The sequence below is a fragment of the Colletes gigas genome, unplaced genomic scaffold (genome assembly GCF_013123115.1).
Source record: "Colletes gigas isolate AHSC1104 unplaced genomic scaffold, ASM1312311v1 Colletes_gigas_Sc00009, whole genome shotgun sequence".
NCBI classification, from domain to species: Eukaryota; Metazoa; Arthropoda; class Insecta; order Hymenoptera; family Colletidae; genus Colletes; species Colletes gigas.
This window is the reverse complement of record NW_025106638.1, coordinates 6,304,370-6,324,778: the sequence shown is the minus strand read 5'-3', so window position 1 is coordinate 6,324,778 and position 20,409 is coordinate 6,304,370. Positions and strand designations below refer to the sequence as shown.

Genomic DNA, 20,409 nt, shown 5'->3' with positions numbered 1-20,409 from the left:
TTTTCTAAATATTCAATTTGTAAGAATTATTTATATATACAACTTTCGAGCTTAAGATAGAGTTTGAAGAAAAGAAATCACTATAGATATGTCTGTAAATGTATACCTTGTACTTAATTTATTCAGAAGTTAGGAGACAACATTGATTTACCAAACTTCCACGATTTTGCGGAAAACAAAATTTCTCAATCATACATGGTAATTGAAATAATTTACATCTTTCAACATATCAAGGCATTGTCGTGAATTTATAACGAAACGAACATAAGGTTTTGTATACGTAAGTATTATTAAATTATTAACACATCACTGCCCATGTAAGAAATTAAAATTTATTCTTCTTTTACTTTAGAATATGTTATAATACATTAGCTTGAGAATTACAAAGCTTCTGTTATCGTATGTCTAGAACAGATGTACGACGCATACAAAAACATTTACTCACGAGTTACTGTTAATTTCAAAGTGCACTATATAATTGGTCTAATTTCTCATAAAATACTAAACACAGCACGGTGTGCGGTGCTATTCTCATCCATGTTGGAAAGATTCCTTTGTACAAACCAGTCAGCCCTTCTTTTCGGAATATCTTAATGAGCGCGTCCAAAAGACCATTGTACAATGTGCCTTTGCCGCCTGCATCCGTCTCTGTATTTTTATCGAACAATTAATTTCAAATACTACCGTTAAATTAAAGTAATTTAAACGCTTACGTTGATTGTACAATCTTGTTGCTAAAACATCAAATGGTTGCATAGTGAGTGCTACGCAACTTCCACCGATTACAGATGCCAGAAAGGTCAAAAGTATTGGCTGATCTGGACATATCTGAAAACAATCAAAAACACTATAAAATAACACGAATGAATCTAAAAGTTATGATACTGGCTTGAATCAGAATAATATTTCGTACGGTTTGCAGAACAAAATATTATTTTTATTCAAAATTTCTATCAAGGACTGAGAACAAAGAAAAAGACTTGGTGTGAAAAGATACTCACGTGTAACGAACGTAGCCAATCCGCGGCTAAACCAAAGGTAGTTAGTTGTGTTGCAGAGCCTACAAAAACGCGTGGTATGTTGGCATACCAACCGCGATAAAGAGCAACTATTCCACCTTCTTTCCATAAAGACTTTAATGCACACCAGGTACCCAAATGATTGTGCTGATAACCAACGGCTATCGTCTGCGCCGATTGTGATTGTAATTGCGTTTTTAACTATTGCCAAGTAAAGAACAAAATGTTATATTTTTGATATCGTACGAAGAAAAGCAATTAAAAATTACTACGTCTTTAACAGTGTGTCTTGATGTATTAAAAGTGCCTCTGAAATCTAACTGTGATAAAACACCTTAAATTAATTTTTTTTAATATACTGTGGTAGAAAAATAATGTATTTGTTATCACATTTTTCGAATAGTTTTACGAGTAACTGTACGTATAAAGCGGAAGTAAGAAGAAGAAATTACCATGTAAAACGGACTACCAAGTATAGCTCCTATGCTCCCAGCTGTACCAGTCACTATTGCAGTCTTTAAGATATCGGTATCCCCTTTTTTGTTAGTAATAAGATTATATTTCTTGGATACATTATAAACACCTAACCGTATTCCATTGAGCACCACTTGAAAATAAAGAGCCGGTACAATACCAGCTTGTAATGCGAGCACGCCCTCATGTTTTGCTATCAAATAGCCAGCGTGCAAAGTATTTTTGTATATCTTTTTGTACGAATTCCGTGCTTCTAATTCTCCCTGCAGTTGCAGGCGTACTTTGATCACGTCGATCGGATTTGTGAAAAAACCGGCCCCCACAGCCGCCAATGCTCCGATTGCAAATTCGATACCTGGACTGAACAAGAAAAAGGAAAACGAAAATTAAAAGTTGAAGATACATTTTATATTTGTTTCGCAACTGCTAATTTTAACACGTTAAACACAGAGCTAATTTTGTTTTGTTTTCCATTTAGGTGACAATGTAAATACAGAAAATGTGTGTGTGTGTGTTGTGTGTTAACGAAAGTAAAGAACAGAGAATCTAATTTTTGTTTAATCAGAGGAATAAAAAACATTTGTAATAATATATTTTGTTTAAATTGAGCGCAAAAAATTCGTGTAGCGACATTTATGCGGAAGTTGTATAGAAGTTGTATGGAAGTGCTATATTGACCTCGGTGCTCGCTTTGGTAAACATTTAAATGTCTCGCGAAACAATAAGTCACTATACGAATATTAAGTTTATCGCAAAGGAAGAATACAGTGCTATTACGAGATCATGATGTTACACGTGAACAGAAAACAACAATTTTTAAATATTAAACGAACTCCACTAGAAATCAATTTATTCATACGAGGCGATTCTATTTTGATAATAGCGGACCTGATATAAATATCTTTCGATACTATTGACAAAGCAGATGAATTTGACGATTTATATCGGTGTAGTAAGAAGTTCGGTTTACAGAGATATTAAAAATTTCAATTTACATTTATACTAACGGAACTGATAATTATTCATATCCACGAATAGACGGTTCACGTACTTATAAAAAGAATTTCATTTACAAAACAGGTAACAGCTTTCAAAGTGAACCACAAAAATAAAACGATGAAACATCGTGTAAGATTGAGATGCGTATTTGATCGAATCCCAGTAATACTTTGATCGTTGTTGGCCAACCGATAGCGTTTCGTAACTATACCGTGGAACAGCAATTGTCGATACTTTGGTGCGAATCCCGAACTAGTAAAAGACTATGAAGAATGAGTAGGAACACTCGAATCTACTTGGACCGCGAGTAATGTGCAAATCATTATTGACCGGCCGGTTACCGACACGAATTATCGTTGCATAACTAATTTGACGCGATACGTGCGTTCGTGCGTACGAACAATAATGAAATGAAAGCGAACGGAAATGATCAACGACAAAAACGCTCACGGTTTGGTTTCAATCGCGCTCGGCGCTGCGGTCATTTCCCAAACGAAAGAACGGGACGTTCATTCATGTACGCGCGATTACTGAAAACTAATGTATATTGGGCCAACTAGGTTGAGTCATGCAGCGCCGACACTGTTTCTGTTTCTAACATTACCAATCTCGTTACCCCAAAGATCCGCGGGTTTACATCATTCATTACGGTTCTACGAGATAACTATATTTGCGTAAGCGATCATATGATGTCTCAAGGCCGCGACTAAAAGATAGTAGTTTCGATTGATACTAGGTGACGATGATTGGTATCGATATGCGTTTGTATATTGTTGTTTACTGAAAACTACAATAAGCAAACAAGTGCAGCGGTGGACGATAGTTTTGATATTAAACAAATTTTGACATGCAAACTAAAGGTTTACAGAGTGAAAACTTCCATTTTATGATAGAATAATAGAAAAAAGTAGAAGTCGTCGCTTATTGCGGCAAAATCGGTGCACATAACTGGTTACGTATATACTATCTATAGATGGTATTGGTATTGAAAAGGTTAAATAATATAATTGCAAATAAATGCACATTTATTTTACAAAATACACATTTGAGGTCCGTTATCTTATTAAATTTAAAATCATCTCGTAGTGGAACTATTTACATCTTAATTGGTAATAGAAAGTTGCTATTTTTCAGTATTTAACTGATGTATCTTACAAAGATTATTGAGAATATTGATAATTGTTTAATTACGCGACAGACAAACTTCCACCAGCCTTTGAAATCTTAGCAATCTCTTCTTTAAATTTAGCAATAGTCTCTTTTGCTAATGTTAATTTTTCTTTAAGGTCTATAACTTCCAGTCTTATTTTGTTTCTTGCCTCCATTACCGCTTTCATTGTAGATTCCTTCTTAGCTTCAACTGTACAATAGAAACTGTAGTTTTTATACATGTTTTAAAAAATAGAAACATATCCACAATTTATGTATATATTTACAGTCTGTATTATGACGCCAGACACCAAGAGTTATAGGTCTGCTAGAATTCAATAAATGCTGCATCAGTGCTGTTGGATCTTGGAAAACAATTTCCTCATAAAATTCAGAGACTAAACTCTTTTTACCTAATTGTATGTCTGGTGTTGTTTGGAAAAGTTTTAATATATGATATATAGTTACCTATTCAAAGTATAATGCTTTAAATAAACTCACATTTCTTTAGGTTTTGTTATATTACAAAGAATAACTCACAGGACGTTCATTGGGATCGTGAAAATAGATTTTTATCACAATTTCAAATTCTCCCCAACCGGTTTCGGTAAGTTCGTAAGGTGGCTTTGTCATAATACGATTTGGGTTATTATAGCTTTCATGCAGTTTAAAATGAATCTTTTTTACATATGTAGACATGTCTTCGTTGTGATATGGTTTAACATACACTGTCCATTGATGAGTGTGACCATCCTCTTCCCTCTTTTTACCAAAGTAACGTGCTATATTACCATACACTATGGGCTTTACTATTGTAACTCCCTGTAAGAAAATGATATATAGTTTTATATGGCATGTAATGTTACTATAAGACTATGGAAATATTGCTGTGCGATATAAGAACGTTTAATAAGTTGTAAAAAAAGTTTGACATAACCAAAAACCTTCTTTTTCGATCGACACTCGTGTTTGAACACAATGTTTCATACCGTATAGGCATTCAGTTACTGCTCGAATAATTATTATCTATCTTTAATTCATAGTCTTTTTTCTTCTTTTATAATGTTATAGGTTAAGAACATAAAAACACTGTGTATCTTTTATGAATTTTTTTAAAGAAAATTTACCTTTATCCTGCCTCCAGAGTCAGGGCCAAACTCATTGGTTGTTGCCATCATTCCAATTAGTCGCAATTTTCATTGTGCCAACTTTAATAATAAAGATTAAATAACGCAAAATATCAACATAAATAATGTCTTTACGTTGAACTCTACTTTAACTGTGCCATAATGTTGTATGAGCAGTGTGGCCCAGTGTGGCCAGATCTGACATAATTGAGTGCATCGAAATCGACAATAGTAACGACGAACTTCTTTAGCGTCTAACGGAGTGGTGGGGATAGCAGGCGTATATTACTGCACGAGCCATGTTAAGTGAGCTCGGTACTTCGCGTAACTTCGAGAAATCGAGAAAGAAGATGAATGTGAATCTTTCCTTCTTGATCTTGGTCTGAAGTTCGTCATCGCGTCAATGGCACAATTTCGAATCTCGACTGCCAGGCATTTTTACGTTCCGACCCATATAGGCACATATAAACAAATTCCATAATGAAAAAAACAAATGTACACGGAAATACGTTTTAATACCCATCATGTTTTAACTATTGAAAAAAAGAAATTTTTTTTATTATTCCTATGAACGAGTATATGTATACAATTTTTGTTTCATTATGGTATATACTTTGTTTATATGTATGCACAGACAAGGTATACGAGTAGACTTTACACACGAACTTTCGTGGCCCAAATTTACTGTCATACCGACTTAAAAATTGAGAGGTGATTTTAGCGTCCTCTTCTCATGGATGGCGGTCAGTTGAGAAACTCACTGAATTAGTGTGATAGGCAAACAGCTAGTTGTGTGTATATGCATATGAGTTGAGAAGTACGAATTATTCGCGGTTCTTTGTCTAGTTAAAATTGTAAATAATTTACATGTAATCATCGAAGTGAATAGTGTTAACAAATTCAAGGATCTCGTCATCTGCTACTATGAATCGACAAAAGTGTGAGTTACATTTAATTTGTACATTATATCGCCATCCATCAATGTGATTCTAAAGTTAAGGTATTTACGCTGTACTCGTAAGCACAGACGAGGTATACGAGTAGAATTTTCACTTTATGGACTTTCGCGGCCAAATCTAACTGCCATACCGACCTGAAAATTCGGAGCTGATTTTAACGGCCTCGTCTGTGATACAAACACAGACGAGACATCAGCCCTTCCCTCACCCCGCCATCTAATGTCTAATTCGCGAGCGTTACCGGGCACAGCGAAGGGCCCACCATTCGTACTTTGAAAATTAATGTAGCAAGACGTGTCAATACGTGTCGGTGTTTCGCAACCGAGATGCGTCTTTCTAACCTGTTGATATTTCCATTATTACTACACGCGTTTTAATTACGATCTCTTGCAGTACAGTTTCGATTTAATCATTAATTATAATAGTCGTTTATGTACTTTGTGTTGGCGTTTCGCAACCAACGACGAAGTACGTATTCTAACCTTTTGATATTTTTTCATTATTATCAATTATTGTTTAATAATGATTTAATTTGTATTATATTTCTGTTGCAGTCTCTGATTGAAATTCGACGCCATGGAAAGTTTTATTGGCGCGTAAACGACACCTTAACATATGGCAGGCAACTCGACAAATTTTGGAGGGAATATTGGTAACGTTGAAACTATTTCAACAAAAATTAACGTGCATATTAATATTCATATACTTTTATTTATTTATTAAATTATTCCTTGCAAGCATTATCATAATTTTCTAATCGGCCATTGTTGAGATAAAATACGAATATCGTTAACAAATTTTGATATATGTATATCGAAGCATATAGAAATGGTGTCGGTAGATGTTAACGATAATTTGGAATAGTTTATATTTAACTGTATTCTGATCGCGATTGAATATTTTCGAGTGTTATTTATTTAATTGATTGTTTATATTTCATTCATATTATGAGACTATGAGAGGCGACAAAAAATACTACATCAGCGACATTCGTGAGGTGCTTCAGAAGTAAGATGCGACCAGTGGCCCCCACTTTTCAACCAAAGTGCACAATCCTCGCGTATAAAGTTAGATACAACTTATGCGATTTTTTATCGTTCGGTTCTTATGCAAATTACCATCGAATTGAAAAGAGAAAAATAAATTTTTCAGTTATTTTGCACTCGAGGCCATTATTTATGTTTCTGCATTACGTATAAACAGGGTATCGAAATTAAAAGATACAGAATATCATTTTCAAGTAAATGTATTTCTTCCATCGTGAAGGGTATTAAAAAAATATGTACACTTCTCTCGGAATAAATTATACTTCAAAAAGTTTCCTATCATCTTTCGTGTCGCTCGATCGTCTTGACAAAAATATTCTGGAACCTATTCCCTCATACCGGCAACTAGATTATTACACAAGGTGATAAACTTTTTAAATATAATCTTCGCCAAGACGATAGTTTCCTGATCGATGATATATGCAACTTGACGAAGTTGACAATTGTCGGAACACGGTAATCGATAAAAATAATTTTGCAAAACGTACAAAATGTCATTATATAACCACTATGTATCCGGGAATATACAGACGAGGACTGATCGTCGTTTTCGTCGATATTTTATCACGGTAATGAAATTATAAATAATGCAAAACATTTTGCAAATTGTAAGTCCGAATACTTCCGAAGTGAACGAAGATGTTCTGTGTTGGTTTCACCGGTTCGAATGTAATCGTCGGGGCATTAGATTCGATATTCATTGACCGAAGAAAATGTCAGACTGAAATTGTTGCACTTTAAGTGGTTATATATATGCATTCGCATTTACAATACTTTCCCTGTGATTTTGTTATTCTGCAAAAATTTTCTGTTCTTCCAGAGATGAATTCGAAGGTATAAAAGTCAGAGTACATGCGCGCAAATTGTACTACCATACATACGGTACATACCGTTAGAAAATCAGAAGAAAGGTATCTTTCAAGGTCATGTAATTTGTACTAGAAATGGGCTTAACGATATAATCTAAGAAGTAAATGAATTAAAATAACGAAATGTACAATTTCTTATCATCGATATTTGAATTCCTCGATGATCGTTTCCGTTTTCTTACCTATAAACCTTGTTTTTTAGTTATGGCAAATCCTGTGTTGGAATAATTCCTCCAGAAAATATTAATGAGTGAACCATGTTTATCCCATTGTTTACAAACAGAGCTTAGTATTTGGTTGAACTTCGTGTTTTGTAAACATTTTCTCTTAGTTTATATACGTGTTGTTGGACATCGATATCTAACACTAAATGTTAGATCATTGAAAATGGAAAGTTTCTCGAATAAACACATGTTATGATTCCCTTAAGACAATAGTAACAATTTAGTTTAAATGTATGGCTAGCAATAATAAGAAATTATTTAATTAGACCTGTTTTCAATCGAATCCGCAAAAACGTTACGTAATTCCTATAAAAGAGAAGGTAAAAAAAATAATGCTGTGAGAAGTATGATGTGAGACTGTGTATAGATAACTGTTTTGATGTAATAAGATTGTAGAGGTTATACTTCCTGTATTTTCGTGTATCTGACTTTGCAGAATAACCACTTTTTCCAAGTTGGGAACTGTTTAAACAAAAAGCCACCACACAATGCACTATTTCTAAAGTTTCTTATGTCGGACTGTACATGGCAGTTTTTTATTTCACGACCATTATCGTCGAGGGATCAATAATATATCGATAAACGTTGGTTCTGTAAATAATCGTATCGCTAAGATACCGATAAAAATCGGTAAGCCCATCTCTTTGGTTTGTACAGGATACATCGTCGCATGTTGTTGGGTAATGTTTCGTCTAAATTATTGGGAGTGGAAGGTAAAGTGGGTGCGCGTTGCATCGGACGTGCAAAGGCAGCCAGCTGCCAAAAGAATGCGTGTCTTCAGCACCTCGTAACGATCGTAAGAATTAGCCCTGCCGTGCTATAATGTCGTCGTTATCACGTGTGAAGCAACTTTCCTTTCCTTCGAAATTGTTCCTCTAGATATCCCGGGATCTGAAAATAGTTTCATAAGGACCGGTTACAACATTTGTATGATGGCCCGGCAGGTTACAGAAAGCGACAGCGACATTACTATATCTAGATTAACAGAAAAAGAATAAAAGTGTGCACGCGTGTTATATCAAAGCAAGGTTGTAACGATAAGTTGTACAGTGACTGCGTCGTACCGCTGGTAGATGATATTAATACATGTTCATATCACAACGTAATACAAGGGTACTTTCATCATACGGATAAAACATTCACTATACTTATTCACTATGACAATTTAACATTCACGTAGACAAATATTTACCGCAAAGGATACGTGATTTATTTAAGAGCGATCGTAAACACGATTCCTACGTGGTTCATTGCAACGTTGTCCTTTAATTGTAGATGTGTATGTACAATCGTGTATTCTTATAAGCGAGTTAGATATTTAACTTGTAACAGATAGACGTTCACTATTCTTATATATTTACATAAAACCGTTATTACGTTATAACAGTACAATAGTAAGTACGTGCGTGTTACGATGTCTCAGATTGTATCCGTATTATCTAATACAGAGAAATGCATGCGACGTAGTTTTAATTTGCAAGCTTGAAATTGGAGTGAGCGGATGACTTTAGGATACATTAGATACAATATTATAGGTACAAGAAAGAGATCCTAATCCACTCTAATGGTCAGGCATTCTGGGAACATTAAAACAAGAAACATAAGGAATTTTGGTATTTTATTAAGAGTAGTGAGTTGTAAGTGGGAAAATATTTCGGTACGACATTTCTTTCTCTTTATCTTCTTAAAAACTTTAGGACAGCATAATTACACGCTCGCGTGGGATAGTATCTATATGGGTGGGGGGACGATTACTATAGTTCAATTCTGATCGTGTCTACCTTTGGTTTTGGCCGATGCGTGTCCACTGCGTCGATGGGCAGTCGAATGTGTTCCACTTTACAACCGTATGCGACGGGCGTTAATTTAATAATAGTGTGTAGCGGTACTTGTAAATATGGCAATTCATCTGTAATAAAAAAAACAAATAAATGCGATTACATAACCGGCTAATATTGATTCTCGAGCGACTCGAAACGAAATAAATAATAAGAAAAGAGCCAAATTGTTCTTTGCGATTGCCAATGTCGAGTCATGCGGTCCGGGGCACGTCGAACCAAATAAAAATTATGCGCAATTTGCGGCAGTAAAATTATGTAAACGAGAACCGTGGCGCCTTGAACTTCCCGTTGCGCAAATAACTACGTCGTGTCTGACATCTCGGTCTCCGTGCGTACACATATCTATTTTCCTATTTCGTTTCGATACGTCGAAGGTCAATAGTTACGTAACATCGGTATATGTCTCGTTAACGCAACGCGAATGTGATTTACAATGCGGACGATCGGATTACGCTTATTCTCTCTACCATTTTTACACCGTATTAACGTTGTTGTTTTCACAATGATGCAACGGAGTGATCGGTAGACGCGCGAATGCGCAAACGCGTACAAGGTTTCGTACTCACCTGCGCTCTTGTCCAAGAAATAAGCAAGAAGGCATCGCAAAACCGCTTGATGGCTTACGACCAGAACATTACCCTGTCGTTCTAGCTCCATTATCACCGGTTCCAACCGGGCGACTAGATCCTCGTAACTCTCCCCTCGCGGATAACGATACGAAAATTTGTTCTGATCTCTCGCAGCGAAATCCGTCGGGTACTTATCCGCAATTTCTTCGTAAGTCATTTCTTCGCAGATACCCTACGTGTAAGCGGATGGTTAAATAACACGTTACGAAACGAACGATCTTTTCGTTTTTCTTTTTGCCCCGGCTTACCGCGTCTATCTCGTTAAGAGCTTTCCACCTTTCCTGAGGTACGTCCACGTCGCTCGCCGTTTGTATGGTCCTCTTCAGCCAGCTAGTCCACACGCGCAGTCCCTATAATCGGTACAATTTTAGCTCAATTTTCTCCAGAGGTTGAAAACTTGTAATATTGGTTTCAGTTACTGTTCTTTTCGTTCCATTCCGGTACAATACCAGTTACGGTTAGAATTACGGTTATTGAACCGCAGCTCTTTCCAATGGCAATTATAACGTTATTATGGTTCTTTATAACTGTTTCATTAACCCTTTGCACTCCAAATTATATTCCAATTTTGAGCGGCTCCCAATGCTTTTAAGTGTTTTATTTGAAACTTTCCTGTTAAAATATGTGTTTTATTTACACTGCTGTTGTATTTTGTAATTTTCAAGTGTACCATATCTGTTTGGTTTGGACTTGAAAAAATATCGAATGGGACTTGACGACGGAGCTCCTGAGATAATAATTGATGTCGGGTCACACAAAGGGTTAAGCATCGGTATATGACACTTTGAAACAGTTATTTTCAGAACCTTTTCGATCCCTGCTTTTCTCTAAGGGGGTCCCACCTCTCTTTTTGCACATCTTACCTGTATATCCTGACTAGTGATGAAGTTAGCCAAAGCTTTGGCATATTCCCAGCCTCTCTCGCTCAGCTCCGAATCCCCGCCTATTTTACCTTCGAGGTTCATCGCGCTCTCGCCATGCCTGGTTAAGTAGATCGTACGTGGCACTATGTGGATGTTCATGAGATAATAAACTATCCTACTTTGTATATGACCTTCGTGCTTGTGGACCAGCACTTTCTCGCCGGTATTGTAAATCTTCATGAAGGAGAGATTGTTTTCTTGATTTTCGTCCAACGCTTGGTACTTCTCTTGGTAATGCTCGATTCTCAGCATAAAGTCTGCCAATACCTCTTCCTTGTTCATGTTGGCGTAGTCGGGGCTGCTCACCTTTACCTGAACAAGCAGAAATTACGTTTCATTAAACTATTCCCGAGATTTCAAAAATTCTGTTAGATAGTATCGAGATTGATTTTCAAAATTGTATACGATTTTATTGGAAGTAGTTGTGAGTCAACTTTATTTATAACTAATACCATAGACAAAACAAAAACAAGCAATTGTTCAATTACTCGATGAGAAATCGTTTCGAGCAAGGCGTCTAGTTTTACAACCGGCTAATTATCCCTTTGACGAGCAAAGGTGGACGTTATGCGGTCAAAGAAAGATAAATATCGATATAATATTAACTATATATAGTTAAGCTCCACGAGAAGGGTTACGGTTTCTTTAAAAAGAATTTCGCCACGTTGTACCAATGACATTCAAAAAATTTGTAGTATATATCATCGATATATGCATAGCGAAAAATAATTCGAATTAAATTGAAAATATTAAAATGTTGATGACGTTTTGCATGTGTCAAACATAACCCCACCCCTTCCCATGGGGCCTAACGGCGGTGGTGGAACTACTCCAGTTGCTTGTTGACCTTGTAAGGGCAATTAATTTTGTTCAAACAAGAAGACGGTTCGTACTTCCATAATGTTCTGTTCAACGATCTCCGGATCGTTGCACACGGACTCTACGAAGAAGAGCTTAAAGCCCATCTTCTCGACGACGATGTCACGGATCAATTCGCGTCTATCGACGGTGGAATTGGTCGCGTCGAATACCGCCACCTCACCATCCCCGCTTTCTAACCACTGGCAGACGTCCTTGAGGGCGTCCATCGCGCACTGGGTGCGTATCGCCATTGCTTTTATGTTATCAGGACGGAAAAACTCGTGGCACTGGTACGCGGTGGTCGCGTGTCGTCTGTACTCCCCGAGGTTGAACACCTTCGTGTTGATGCCGATCCAGTTTAAATATCTGCACAGCTTTTTCGATATGTACGTCTTGCCGCGGGCCGGCAGACCGACCATCGCTATCACATGAGGCTTATTAACGAAGTTCGCTCGTTCACCTGAAATCAACAACGGGGAAAAATTAATACTTCGATCATAGAACGAAATATTTCACGACAAACGGATAAAAAATTTAACCGTTCGTTCGAACAAACGCCAGACACAATTATCGAGCGTTGGTTTTTTTGGTTGCTCATTATTCGAGTAAAATTGATCTAGTTAAAACGTTTTTCGTTATCTAAACAAAAATGTGTTGAACTCTGATCTCAGGTCGCATATCTTATCGACGAAGAAATTCGTACACAGAAATTTTTAGACAGAGTATCAACAAAAGGTTGATATCGAAATTTTTAATTCATAAACACTTTGCAAGGCAAAATTCATTATCAAACTTTCTTGTCAATATGTGCAACGTCGCGAACCGGTTTCTATTAATGCGACCGCCATATCTTATGCAGCGCGTGCACAACGCGTGCTTTTTATTTATCGTTACGTTGTACAGTGCGTTCAAAAATTCATGATACGGACAAAAACAAAATGACATTTTAACTAGTTTCGATGGTGCTTGTGAAAACTAGATTATATTCTCTAACAAACAAACGTGGGACTAATTTTTCTTTGTATACCCCACCCCAATTCTAGCTACAAATATTTATTTTTTAACCAATAAAATTTCCATTGTGTGTGTGCGCGCGCGCACGCATATATATATAAATTTTGTGTCTTTGTTAAACTACATTAAATGACTTATTCCAAGAAAATAGAACTAACATAATTAATTCTTTAATAATTTAAGTAATATAACAATAAATACAAGCATAACCTGCTAACTGAATATTTCGATATTGAAATTAAAAAATAAAAGTAATTGGAATCGAAAACTGAAAATATATTATTGTCTACGTTTCATTTCACACATTAATATTAAATAAATTTTGTGAAGTATCGGAAAGTATTATAAATATTTTGGTCGCGTTGACGCATTTATACATATTTTTATTTACCTTAATTTTCCTGTTACACACTGATAGTGCTGTCTCTAGCGCGTGGTAGCTTTTAACGTTGAGAAAAATTATCATCTTTAAGTTCGTAGCTGCCGAACCGAATACTTCCTCCAAATGTTTGTCTATTATATATAATTACAGTTAATACTGTAGTATAAAGGACCGTGTAAAGTGTTCGTTACTTGAATCATGGTAGAAGTATTAGTGTATTTGGATCGATTTATGTGCATTTTCGACGAGACTTGCTCGATATACGTTAGATTTATGCGAAATCAGAACGCCACGGCTGTCCAAAGAAATTTACGCAATTCCTGTGTCGGTGCTATTAATGACCGCTTGCCTATATATTTTCATCATCTAGAAATACGGGACTAATCAAATTAGAATCTTATAAAGCTGACGAAAAAGAAACGTCGAATCCGAAGTATTCTTTAATTCACGAATCTAGTAGATGTAAAGTAAACGTCATATTCGTCGTTATGACACACGTATATATCGTGTTTGCAGATAGATTTTTCAAACGTAAACAGTTAGCGTTATCTGTCGCCGTTTGCGAAATAAACCGTTGTGGCTCAACAAACATATAAACCCGTGGCTACTTTTCATCACGGTTCAATCTTTCGAGATTAATTTTATCAGTGCGTGGTTGTTTTTACTAATCAAGCAAAGACCAAGGTACAACGGTAAAATCATTAACATGATCGTAAAAGTACCGACACACATTTATTATTCAATTTTTTGTCGTAAAAGCAGGGTATCGCCTTTATCGTATTTAATATAATTTTCTACTATGTCGTGTTTTCAGTGGACACCTTGTTAGAAAATCGATTGTCTCCGGAAGCTCTTACAATTATTTCTGAAACGATAGTAACTTTTCATTGATTTGTACAGGAAATTAGTTCCTCCGAAATTTCTTTCAACGCACGAAAGTTCGCTCGTCCCCGTTGCTCGTACAGATGAAACTGCATTAATTTGAAATATCAAACGTTCGTAAGCAAGGTCAAGAGTAAAGACGATTCTTACAGTATCGGGTACAACTTCTTCCTGTGTATCAGCTTCAGTCGGTTTCGCGACACCACAAAGATCAGTCAGTTAATACGGTCCCCTGTCACAATATATACCCAACGTAATACGTGTCCATTTACTATGGACGTGCTACACGCGGTCCAGTATGGTTTAACATTTTAGGTTATGTTCCTGGAAAGCGATCGGGGGTACAGTGCGGTGGACCGCGCGAAAGAAACAGTATATTTCCCTCGTATAGAGTAAATTTTTTAACATTAGCTTGTGTCTAAAATAAAGGGCTCACTTATTCATGAAAAGTATATTATGTTGATTCTACGATCGAGTCGTTTCGCTGGTCGGTTCTTGTTTTCTTGTAGTTTAACACACGCTTTGAAATGTTCGTGGAAATGTATGAACGTGAAGGAGGGTATAGAACAGAAATTTTCACGAAAAAAAGATACCAACAGCACCAGAGATCGAACATTAGGAAATTCTTTCGATTTTCATTCACTTTTAAATGAAATATGCGTAGGTATTTCTAATACCTGAACAATAAAAAGTTCTGTATGTAATATTTTTAAGAAACGGTTCCCCGTCTATAGAGGATCGTAGAAAAATAGAATCTTACCTCGAATGGGAAAAGGTTTCGTTTGAATGGTGTCGGAAGTCGGTGGTGTGTAATGCATCTCGATTTTCGGATCGGTCATCCTACGAGATATGCGTAGATGTTTCCTTCCCGATCTGAACTAAATGTCTCTCGCGCAATCGTCTCGTTGAATCTCGCTCGCTAAGGGGAAAGTAAGCACTTGAAGAATTTTGAAGTCTCGCCAGGCCTAGGGTGCACTACGTACGTATGTACGTGTCGCTCATTAATCGCGCATAGAAACTCGTCGCGATAATCTCACTGTCAATGCGATTCCATCCTACTGATTCGTATATTTTAAACCAAAACGTGATAGCGTTAATTCGGCATCATCGCGGTGGAGGTCATGAAATAGTACTGCAAGTTACGTGTAAAACGCGAGCAATAAACTCACACAGCGGTGCGGAACAGAGAAAGAGGAAAGAGCAACGTATCGCCGGAAAAGACCGAAGTTTAGTACGCGCCGCGCTACGCACAGGTCTCGAGTCTCAAAGCGATTATTATTACGTACGGATCAAGCTGCGGGGAAATCTTTTCGCCAGTAACTCTCATTAGGTGGCTCCTTTTCTGTTTTCGAACGAAATCACCACGAACGATCATTGATCATCAAAGGAAAGCACAAATTTCGTTTCACGTTTTGCAAATTGTGCGTGCTCGATCGCGAAATGAATGTTGTTCCGTTTAAAAAGCGCCGGAAATTTGTTACTGATTCGAATTCGACTTTCTGACAAACACCACTGTCAGGCGAGATAACTCTGACCAGTCCCGTAGCCTCGAAAGCGATCACGCGACTTCTCTTGACGTCATTGTATTCTTTTCTAACTAATTCCCTTTGATTTCGAGCACAGAGAAGCGAAAACTGGTACATCGAAGAAAATCATTTCTTGCTTCCCTACGCTCGTTTCCGACGATTCGCAACGGTAATATCGATACACAAACGAGCATTCTCTGGAAAATGAGATGCACGAGCAATTCTCCATTTGTACTTTCATCCGCAAAGACAACCAATAAGAAGCATTTGTAACTAGGTAGCATTCGACGAATAGGAAAAATACGCTATTCTGAAAAAGCCACTAGCGAATAGGTGATGGCAGTGATGCCAGAAAAGCACCGTCGGGTGCACACTCGCCCATGCCAGATACGCGTACGTGAGCTCGTGGAGTTTCGGAAAGACGACAAAGGCAAACTGACGCATGCCCTCTTTCTCGATTCTCCGAAGCTGCCCGAAGTAATTTCGGACCGCTTGGTGGGAGTCGAGAGAGAAAGGCTCACATTTGCCTTCTCGCTCTTAACAACTGAAATCCGACCTCCCGTCAACGGCATACGATTTGGATTCTCGAGCCGAAATTCTCGACTGCCCAGGTATTTTTACTTTCCGACCTATGTAGGCGCACATAAGCAAAGTACCCATAATGAAAAAAAAATTTTGTAAAATTTATTTTACGGAAATACACGTTTTAAGACCTACTGATCATATTTTAATTATTGAAAAAAAAGAAATTTTTTTTATTCCCATGTATGAGCGCACATATGTATATTATTAACACGATTTTTGAAAATCAAAATACTTTAAGATTGAAAATTAATAAATTAAAATGGGATTCCACTTTTTACCAGTATTGTGCACGCTGTGGCATTTTTCAATAAGACGAGTTCTTACTTTTATAACATAGACAAAACAGTAGAATTAATAATTGCAGAAATTAATTAATAATGATTTTCCTCGATTGTTTTGAGATAACCGTATCAATTTGTTATGACGAACTAAATAGAACTAACTAGAAACAAAGGAAAAGTGATACCGTTTGCCAGTTTAATACAAAGTATGGGTTGTATCTTAAATTTTAAAAGGACATAGTCGAATATTTTTAAAGGTACAAAACATAGCGTTTCATTGTAGAACAGTAACATAAGTTAGCAGGTAATGTCATAAAACTGTTTTTCCCAGCTATATCCCTTTTTACCTGAAGTATAAGGTAAAAAGTACGAGCTACAAGGTACGACTATCCGAAAATCGTTCACATTTTATCAATGTAAATGAAGCGGCCTTTCCATCAGAGTTAAATACAAAATTTTGTTATTTCTGTGAAAACAGAACTTTCATTAGATGTAGGTGGTGCTTGAAATTGTTATGTTTTCACTGTTTTTACGAAAAGTACCATCCAGATTCATGTACTTCGTACATTGAAAATAACATATGTTAAATGTAATTGGTTAAATTCAACTTAAAAAAAAAAATATTCGAAGGTCAGACAAAAATATAATGTCACATTTAGTGTACGATTAAAATATGATTGTAAAAATAAAAAAAAAGGATTTGTTTTGGCAGGGTTTGAACCTGCAGAGCAGAAGAAGCTCGGAACTTGCAAGCAAATATGTATCTTGTCATTCACGCCACGCTGGTTATTGAATGTATTTCTATTTCTGAAGATAAGTATCTGTAATAACTTTAGTAATATCTCAAAGTAAAACCTAACCCAAAATCGGGTACCATTCCAACTTTTCCTTGTTAGAACCGAGTTTTCAATTTGTCTTAGCGAAAATCGTAATCACATTTTGCACATTATTCTAAAACATTTGTGGTATTCGTTTTCAATGCGATTTAAGTAAGCATGTAATGTATAAGATTTCATTTAATTTTTTCTTTTCTAGAGAAGATAGAGAAAAAGTTTATATAATTTTTTTTATATGGAAGGCGTCGGGAAAAGGCGAGGCCCAAGCCGAGGTGCTGGCAAGGGACCGCGTCTGGCCTTCGTCCGTCAACATTCCCACCCCTACCGATGGGGGAGAAGGCTGACGGCAAAGGCGAGGGTCTAGGCCCAGGACGGGCTCATTTGTTTTTCCGACGCTGAAAGAACGGGAATAAAGCATGTATACAAATACCCTGCGTATTTCTTAATTCCTAATTCCAGTCTACGCGTCTGTCTAACATATATAAAATTTAATTCGTCCTAAGATTTATATGAAACATTTAAAAGATTTTTTATATATTATGCCTACATATATGGGAACAACTATGAAACAAGAGGTATAATCATTATTATCCATGGACTGATTATAGTCAAAGTCTAACCGGACTTTGAAATGAGAACATAAAACTTAAATGTAAAGTTTCATTTAAATTCATTTAGCTATTTATACTCAATCGTAATAATAATATACATATGTGTGCTCATACATGGGAATAAAAAAAATTTCTTTTTTTTCAATAATTAAAATATGATCAGGAGGTCTTAAAACGTGTATTTCCGTAAAATAAATTTTACAAAATTTTTTTTTCATTATGGGTACTTTGCTTATGTACGCCTACATAGGTCGGAAAGTAAAAATGCCTGGGCAGTCGAGAATCTCGGCTCGAGAATCCAAATCGTATGCCGTTGACGGGAGGTCGGATTTCAGTTGTTTAGAGCGAGAAGGCAAATGTGAGCCTTTCTCTCTCGACTCCCACGAAGCGGTCCGAAATTACTTCGGGCAGCTTCGGAGAATCGAGAAAGAGGGCATGCGTCAGTTTGCCTTTGTCGGCTTTCCGAAACTCCACGAGCTCACGTACGCGTATCTAGCATTTTGAGTGTGCACCCGACGGTGCTTTTCTGGCATCACTGCGTTGAATACTTCCTTGACAAATTACTAGTTGTTTAGTCTTGACAGTTGGATAAATGAAGTAAATTGATTTATGTATAAAAATATATTATTTTATTATCAACATAAAAAATACCTAATGAATTATTACACATAAGATATTATTTATCATATTTTTCTAAAAATAAATTAATAATTTTGGATACATTCTCCGGGTCTCTCATATGAATATGATGCGTTCCTGGAACTTCGTGCCAATACACATTTTCATTAGTTTCTCTCATAGTGTTGAAATTATTAAAAGTGTTTATGGTATCAGATATGTAGGAATCTTTCGCAGTGATGAAAAGACACGGGCATCTTATATATTTAGCATAAGTGTTTATGTGTTCATTGGTATATTGTGAAAAATATGGTGAAAATTTAAGTCTTGGGTCTCTGTTAAATACGTACTTTCCATGTTCTACTTCTGTAACTCCACGCGTCATTAATATCTTGCATGTATCTTCGTCTATACTGTTTTTTATACTCGATATCCATCTACCCATCATTTCTTCTTTCGTGTATTTTATTTCATTCGCATAAGTTTCCACTTCCAGAAGCTTAGACAGATTTTTGGAAAAGTATGAGGGGTATTCCGTTCTAGTTACCCCTATAGTGACAACTGCATCTAATCCTATAATATATTCAACTTCGTTTGGAAAAAAAGATGAATAGTAAAAGGATGCAAGTCCAGCCATTGAATGTGCCATTATTTTCATTTTGTCCCATCCAAAGTACTGTTTTATTCGTTGCATCAGCATTAGATAAATGAGATCACTGTACATTATTCCTGGAGGTAACCAACTCGAAAATCCATGACCGGGAAAATCAATGGCCATTATTGGGATATTCTTCAACAGATATGGAGCAATTGTATCGAACGATGCAGCATTATCTTGCCATCCATGTAAAGCTAATATAGGTTGTTTGTTTTCTGTTCCCCATAATTTTGCTTTAACAAATTGTTACTTTAGAATGCAAATCAATTCCTTAATTTTTGATTTCATTTATTTTCATCGTGCTTACCTGCAATCTTTCCCCATGGCACCTTGATTTCTATTTCTTTTACTACATTCAGCAATGGTTGTACTTTACTGTGCGACATTCTTCGTAACAGGCACCTTGAATTCATTTTGAAGCCCATTTTGATACAGTGGCCCAAAATGTATTGCATGCTGATTTTATGATTTTTACAAATTTTGAAAATATCTTATATGTTCAATATTTTTTCAACTTGATGATAGAACTAGTAACAAACAAAAACATTATTGTCAGAACTATAACATCCTACATTCTGTGCATTGGACCCTGTGATGCCATCAAAATCTGAAAAAAATACACACAAAATATGTATTTTAGAAATGTTGCAACTAAATATGAATTATTTAGACAAAAAAAGAATTTTGATGAGCTTAAGTTTTTGTCAGTTTATTTAGATTAAATTTTGTACAGAATAATTGTATACAGGTGGGAATCCAGCAGCCTTGCTTGAGATGGATGAGATATGTAAAAGTATATTTTTAAATCTTATTTTACATGATTTAAAATTTTTCTACAGCTAATTAATTACTATTTTTATGCAAAAGTAGTCTGTATAATCAAATTCACATTATTT

The 20,409-nt window shown here is 36.1% G+C and overlaps 4 protein-coding genes across 7 annotated transcripts; all 4 read right to left on the bottom strand.

The window, feature by feature from the left end:
• Nucleotides 1-460: 460 nt before the first annotated feature.
• LOC122397505 (solute carrier family 25 member 35-like) lies at nt 461-3,277 on the bottom strand. Its single transcript, XM_043396694.1, has 5 exons — nt 2,943-3,277; nt 1,472-1,853; nt 1,002-1,220; nt 714-828; nt 461-648 (listed from the first exon to the last, which is right to left on the bottom strand). Exons 1-5 carry the CDS (start codon nt 2,975-2,977, stop codon nt 461-463), a joined length of 939 nt encoding a protein of 312 aa, XP_043252629.1. The 5' UTR covers nt 2,978-3,277.
• Nucleotides 3,278-3,547: 270 nt separating this feature from the next.
• Nucleotides 3,548-4,989, bottom strand: LOC122397506 (YEATS domain-containing protein 4). Its single transcript, XM_043396695.1, has 4 exons — nt 4,769-4,989; nt 4,182-4,463; nt 3,929-4,109; nt 3,548-3,852 (listed from the first exon to the last, which is right to left on the bottom strand). The coding sequence occupies exons 1-4, from the start codon at nt 4,817-4,819 to the stop codon at nt 3,680-3,682; spliced, it is 687 nt and encodes a 228-aa protein (XP_043252630.1). The 5' UTR covers nt 4,820-4,989; the 3' UTR covers nt 3,548-3,679.
• A 2,050-nt stretch (nt 4,990-7,039) lies between these two features.
• On the bottom strand, nt 7,040-15,997 carry LOC122397504 (6-phosphofructo-2-kinase/fructose-2,6-bisphosphatase 1). Of its 4 annotated transcripts, none has more exons than XM_043396690.1 (8): nt 15,382-15,663; nt 15,159-15,317; nt 12,153-12,580; nt 11,200-11,571; nt 10,585-10,686; nt 10,274-10,508; nt 9,648-9,775; nt 7,040-8,757 (listed from the first exon to the last, which is right to left on the bottom strand). In XM_043396690.1, the coding sequence occupies exons 2-8, from the start codon at nt 15,235-15,237 to the stop codon at nt 8,701-8,703; spliced, it is 1,401 nt and encodes a 466-aa protein (XP_043252625.1). In that variant the 5' UTR covers nt 15,238-15,317; nt 15,382-15,663; the 3' UTR covers nt 7,040-8,700. The 4 variants fall into 4 exon arrangements, with proteins under 4 accessions (XP_043252625.1, XP_043252627.1, XP_043252628.1 ...); XM_043396692.1 differs by having other exon boundaries at nt 15,568-15,639; XM_043396689.1 differs by lacking the exon at nt 15,382-15,663 and adding an exon at nt 15,685-15,997 and having other exon boundaries at nt 7,041-8,757.
• A 2,916-nt stretch (nt 15,998-18,913) lies between these two features.
• LOC122397448 (probable serine hydrolase) lies at nt 18,914-20,391 on the bottom strand. The gene is made up of 2 exons (XM_043396599.1): nt 19,821-20,391; nt 18,914-19,746 (listed from the first exon to the last, which is right to left on the bottom strand). The coding sequence occupies exons 1-2, from the start codon at nt 19,966-19,968 to the stop codon at nt 18,914-18,916; spliced, it is 981 nt and encodes a 326-aa protein (XP_043252534.1). The 5' UTR covers nt 19,969-20,391.
• Nucleotides 20,392-20,409: the final 18 nt, after the last annotated feature.